At 32.6% G+C, this 5,890-nt stretch overlaps 1 protein-coding gene across 1 annotated transcript; it reads left to right on the top strand.

Annotated features, from left to right (window-relative positions):
• Nucleotides 1-4,781: 4,781 nt before the first annotated feature.
• LOC149576216 (F-box/kelch-repeat protein SKIP20-like) lies at nt 4,782-5,594 on the top strand. Its single transcript, XM_089794059.1, has 2 exons — nt 4,782-4,982; nt 5,205-5,594. Exons 1-2 carry the CDS (start codon nt 4,782-4,784, stop codon nt 5,592-5,594), a joined length of 591 nt encoding a protein of 196 aa, XP_089650185.1.
• The last annotated feature ends 296 nt before the right edge of the window (nt 5,595-5,890 follow it).

Raw genomic sequence — 5,890 nt, 5'->3', positions numbered from 1 at the left:
CACATGGCATAGTTGGATCAGATCAGTTGCAACGTGGAGGAAATGTTGTACCCACAAAATTAGTCACCGTGCTAGCTATTTCCATAGTTTCAACATCCATTACGCCCAATATGTACATAATAATGTTCATGATTGTCTCCACAAAGGCTAAGTTGTCCAGTATTTTCATTGCATAAATAAGGCAGTGGAGTGCTTCCTACCATGGGTAGACTTTCGTGTAGGCCTTCCCTTCCAGTCTACAAATCATTCCAACTCATCAAATTCTTTTGTTTTATTTGAAAGTTTTCCTATCTTTGTAAAACTACATAGGCACACATAGGCCTTGGTACCTTTGATGCCATCAAGTCAACATTCTTGGGACTGGGCATAGTATATTACAATCACCATATGATATTCATTTTCACCATGCTCTCACTTTCTTGAAGCATTTTGTCAAGCATTTCATGTGCCTTGTATGTGGTCGTATCTACCATTGAGATGAATGTTGCAGGTTAGAGAACAAGGAGAAGCTTGTCAAACTAATTACGTACCCCATCACTCATGCAATCTTTGGTCACACAGACAGTCTACACACCCCTCCTTCATTTCCTATAATCATTGTATTTCATGAGACAACGTCTTTATGAGGCACTTTGTCAAGCAGAGCGCATGTGTTATATCTAGGCTACCACATTTTTGGTAGGCATTTCATCATATAGTTTACATGTACATTTTGGATCTGCATACTTTCCACCAATTCGTTACCCACAGTCACTTCCAACTTGAATATTCTCTTTACAAGGTGACCATATACTTGCTTCCACCGTTCGAGGGAGGATTCCTTTGTCACTGTAACCATTTAAAATGAATCATGTTGCTAAGCCATAGACCATCTCCACCTAGGCCAACACATGCCTACGATCATAGTAATCCATGATATGACATCCCATTTGAACAACCATTTGGTCAAACACTCAACATGTAGGGTCTGCATTCTTGCATTTGGTACATGTGTTAACTTGCCTGATGGTTTGGACAGTAAGTTTGATAGTAACTTTTAATCCTTCTTAGTCTCTTGTCATTTCCTTTGCTATATCTTCACTATTTTTCTTCAGTGACAAACCCAACTACAAGAGCACCCCCAAATGGCCTTGTTGATGTCATTAGTGCCCTGCTTGCTTCCAATTCATGTCATCTCCTTAATAATGTATACTGCATGGATCTTAAAGAAATTGGGAGTGAATGGAAACAAGACCCTCCTCAATAAGTCTGCCTGCTTCATCACTTCTAACAATCCATGCCACCTTCTTCTGGTACTCTACAAAATACTTGAACTACTAAAGAAACCCTTTTTATATTTGCAAATTGAACTCCTGTGTCGTCAAGAATTAGCACACCTCCTACTACTCCAAACATTTGTGAACTTCATTTCCAGCCAACAGTTGTTTTAAGGTTGGAGTTTGGATTAGAATTGTTCGGGTTAGGATTAGGTCAAAAAGTAGGAGTACAGGAAGAGAGAGTATGGCTAGTACATGGAGAGAGAAAAATTGAGTGTGAAAACTCAAACCATGTACTTCTCTCTAAAACATTTGAGTATGCAGAGAGAGAAAAGTACATGGAGAGAGAAAAATTGGAAGAGAGAGAGAGAAAGCCCAAACCCAAAGCCAAAACCTATACTTCTCTCTAAAGGTTGGAGTATGTGGAGAGAGAAAAGTACGTGGAGAGAGAGGATTGTGAAAAGGAGAATGAGACTCTAACTCAAACCCCATACTTCTATCTAAAAGTTTTAGTATGTGGAGAGAAAATAGTACGGGGAGACAGAAAGTTTAATTTTTCTTTATGACTAATCTCTCTCTCTCTCTCTCTATGATTAATTAATATAACTAAAACTTCATATAAAATGTTTGGTTAACACTCTCTAAAACATTGATCTTGTTAGTTTGATTTAGATGATCCAAAAGACTCATCAAATGTTTTTGTGTTGAATATGTCTATTAGTCCCTACCTCGCATAATGCAGGGTGCTAATGCCTTTTACAAATCTATTTAAGATATCTCCCTATTAAAGCCATCAATGGAAGCTAAAACTCTCAGAAAATCCTCTATAACTAGACTAAAAATTTATTCCCCATTAACTTTCTCTGTGGACTCAACCTATGCACAACAATACATTTAACTACCAATTCTTAGGAAATGTCCTTCATTTTTACAGTATGTCACAAAAGAAAACTTGTTTGTTGAAGTTTTTCCTGAGACACAAAAAGAAAAGAACTTTGACAATTCTATCCATATGTGTGAGATTCAACAAAGTAGCTTCTGCTGTAATAGATGCAACCTTCCATCATCACTTATTTTCCAAAATACAAATTTCCTACACTAACTAAGAAGCAACATAGTATAAGAACTGTGAAACTAATGGTTTCTTTTACCAACAATCCCCTGGATTGACTGGTACAGATTGATGTTAGAGGACCTCTCTTCACTGCAAGTACTAGTTGCCCACTATTACCATTGGAGAGCATTGATTCTCATTTTCTTTCCTTGTTTGATTTCAAATGCAATTCTCAGGCATCTGTAAATCTCGTACCCTATTACAATCCCATTTTCCCCTTCCTCCCTTTAAGTCCTATTCTCCAAAAACCCTCCAAACATTTAACATTTGTGGACTGATCTATCCAAATACCCTAGGTAAGAATAGGGACTTCCAATCTCGACAAATCCAGGGTACAATTCTAACAACATTGGCTCATAAGTAGTTACAATCAATATAAAAATTTGAAAAATAACCACCTCATGTTGATTCAATTTTTACAACTAAAAATCCAATTAGGGCTTTCGGTAAATGACTGTAATTCAAGCTTTCTAAATTTAAAAAATATTCTACTTAGAAAAATTAGCAAAATATTCAAAAATGAGTCGACAAAACTTTAATTCTAAAACCAACTCACAATCTTTTACACTCCTGAAATTGGTACTAAAATTTGATTTCTTTTTGAAAAAATAATCTTCATACATGTTGGTTGTCCCATTTTCTTTAAAAACAAAGCCTCTGCAAAACACGTATCCTCTACCATTTAACATGCAAACATGTGACAGGAAGAAATCATAATGCATGGTATGCTTATTATGCACTCAAGACACGTAGATAAATCTTATTGCAAAAATTGCTTATTTATCAACTTTTGATGAAATGCTTTTATAATCATTTAATTTGTTCAAATGTGTATTTTTTCATTTAGTTGGTAAAACTAGCCAACACATGAGAATTAGATCTATTTTAATTTAATTTTATTAGAAATTAATATTTCATTTGTATTCTTTTTTAATAGTCTGAACGCCAATGCGAATATTAATATTAGCAAGAACTGCAAGCTGAAGCTTTGAGCGAACCGAACGATAGTTGTTCTAAATTCATACATTCTTTCTTTTCTCTGACTTTATAGAAGACAAATGGGTGAGTAGTATTAAGAAGGCTCCTGTATTCAGTTGTATCATCTTCATAAATTATATTTTGAAATCATTAGTTTTGGTTACAAACCAAATAAAGACATTTGTTATTTCATTTTAAATGTACTTGTTTTTTTTCTTACTAATTATACTGTCTTTCCTCGTTTGACATAGATTTTCTGAATTTAAATTTTAAATTATGAATTTGTTCAAAAAAATTAAATAGATAAGTTTTTTTAAAAATTGTGCATAATTTTTTTAAAAATAGAATGTTAACATTTAATTAATGAAAAATATTATAATTCTTAATTTTTGAATTCATATATTTATAATATATAAAAATAAATTATTAAAAATATGATAAAGCAAAAAGTTTCACAAATTGCATAGCCAAGGACTCAAGCTCTGTGCACAAAGCTCTTGTTATTTAACTTAGTTATTTAAGTGTATTTTTTTTATAATAAGAAAAATATAAATTGATATCTTGTTTAGCTATTTTAAGAGAGCATTAAAATTTAGAAATAAAAAATAAGCTTTTGAAAAAAAACTAAATATTATTATTAAATTTATTAAGAAATACAATTGAAAGTGGTTTCCATAGAGTCTTTTGTTTGGTTACCCTTCATTGTTCTTATTTACGATTGATATGTCTAAACTAATAATCTAAATATATTCATCATTATAATAAAATAGATTTATTAGAATATGTTATTAAATCAATTTAAAAGTAAGTAATTTTAAATTCAAACATTCAACTAAATTACTTAATCTTAAAAAATTCTTTTAATGATTATAAATAAATAAAAGTTAATGAATTCATATAAGTGGTACAAGAAAATAATTAAAATAAATTTTAATTCTATTCATTATTTAATTTTATACTTTTATATTCTTTCAATTATTTTAGAATTGCAAAATTTCTTATTTATGAATTATATATATATATATATAATTTGAAATAATTAATAAAATAAATCAATGTTAAAATAACTTTTTACTGTATTTAGCCCTTTTACTTAAATAAAAAGATTTTAGTTAAATATTTAGAACATGTTATATTTCAAAATTAATTTAGTGATCAAAATCCTAAATTGTACCTTGACTAAATTGAAACAACCATACTATTTCATAATAATAATAATAACATTTATTATTATCTATGTTTTTAAATATTCTATATTTACAACTATTTTGTAAAAACTACTTGTTGAAGAAATCATGTAAAATTAAGTGTCTATATATAGAAGCATTCCTATATAGAAAGTCACCCATATTATAATTCAATATATAAACAAATTGTTTGAAAATGAGGCGGAATTTATTTTGACCAGAGTTTAACAGCAGAATCGGTTGGTAATGGAATATTTTGAGATAATTCCAGAGGATTTAGTGAGAAAGATATTAATGAAAATGTCTTACAAATCTCACAAGATTGTGAAGAAAGTTTGTAAAAATTGGAAGTCCGGGGTAGAAAATCCCAAGTTTTATGAGGACAGAAAGAGGCATGGTGAGTCTGAGGAGTTTATATGTTTGCTTCAAAATGTACCGCGTCCTCGCGTAACTATATACGACCTCATTAACAAATCATGGAAAACACTCCCTCTCGTCCCTTCCCAATTTGAATCCTACTCATTCTCCAAATGTATCTGTGTTAAACAAAAACTAGTTTTATTAGTGTCATATCAGCGCTACACAGCAGGTTTGAAATGCAAAATAGCTATTTATACGAGCAATTACAAGGCCATTTCGATCTTTGAGTTTTTGTCTTGTAAATGGTAGAGAGGCGTAGATATGTTGCAGGAGGAAGACTTCGGATGTTGTGCATCTTCTCATGAAGGACTCATTTACGTTGCAGGAGGAAGAGTAAACGGTGCAATCACAAGCCAGGCTGCAGTTTACAATGTGGAGAGAGATGAGTGGAAGCTTCTTCCCAACATGCTTCAGAAGGACTGGTTATGTTACTTTGTTTTTATGGAAAACATGATGTTTGTCATGAGAACGTATCATCAGGAGCTTCAACGGTTCGATCTAGAAAGAGTAGCTTGGTCCACTTTGCCCAACGTCTACTTTGTTAAAGATTGTGCTGAGCCCATTGTTGTTGCATTCGGGCGTTTACATTGCTTTCGGTGGGATGTTGTGGAAGAATTCGAGTCTACACAGAAGTTGTGAAAGATTGTTGATGATCTTCCTGAGCCCCTTGAAAGAGTTGATGCAGCCGTGTTTGGGGATGATGGGATTTTCTTGAGCGGGCTTCAATCGGGCACCAACAATGCAATATTTTACATGTACCAACCTCCATTAATAGAAACAGGGAGAACAGAGAGAGATGGGTCTCTGTTGAAGGGCCTCCACACTTGTACCATCATAGGATCCAATCTATGGCCACTCTGATTGTTTGATTGGGTATTTTTCCAAATTGATTGTTATCTGATTGAGTTCCCCAAATTGATTGTTGTGTTGTGGTT

This window comes from Cupressus sempervirens, chromosome 1 (assembly GCF_028749045.1).
Source record: "Cupressus sempervirens isolate cs-2001-9-10 chromosome 1, ASM2874904v1, whole genome shotgun sequence".
Lineage (NCBI taxonomy): Eukaryota > Viridiplantae > Streptophyta > Pinopsida > Cupressales > Cupressaceae > Cupressus > Cupressus sempervirens.
Note: the sequence above shows the minus strand (reverse complement) of the source record. Positions and strands in the feature narration are given on the sequence as shown.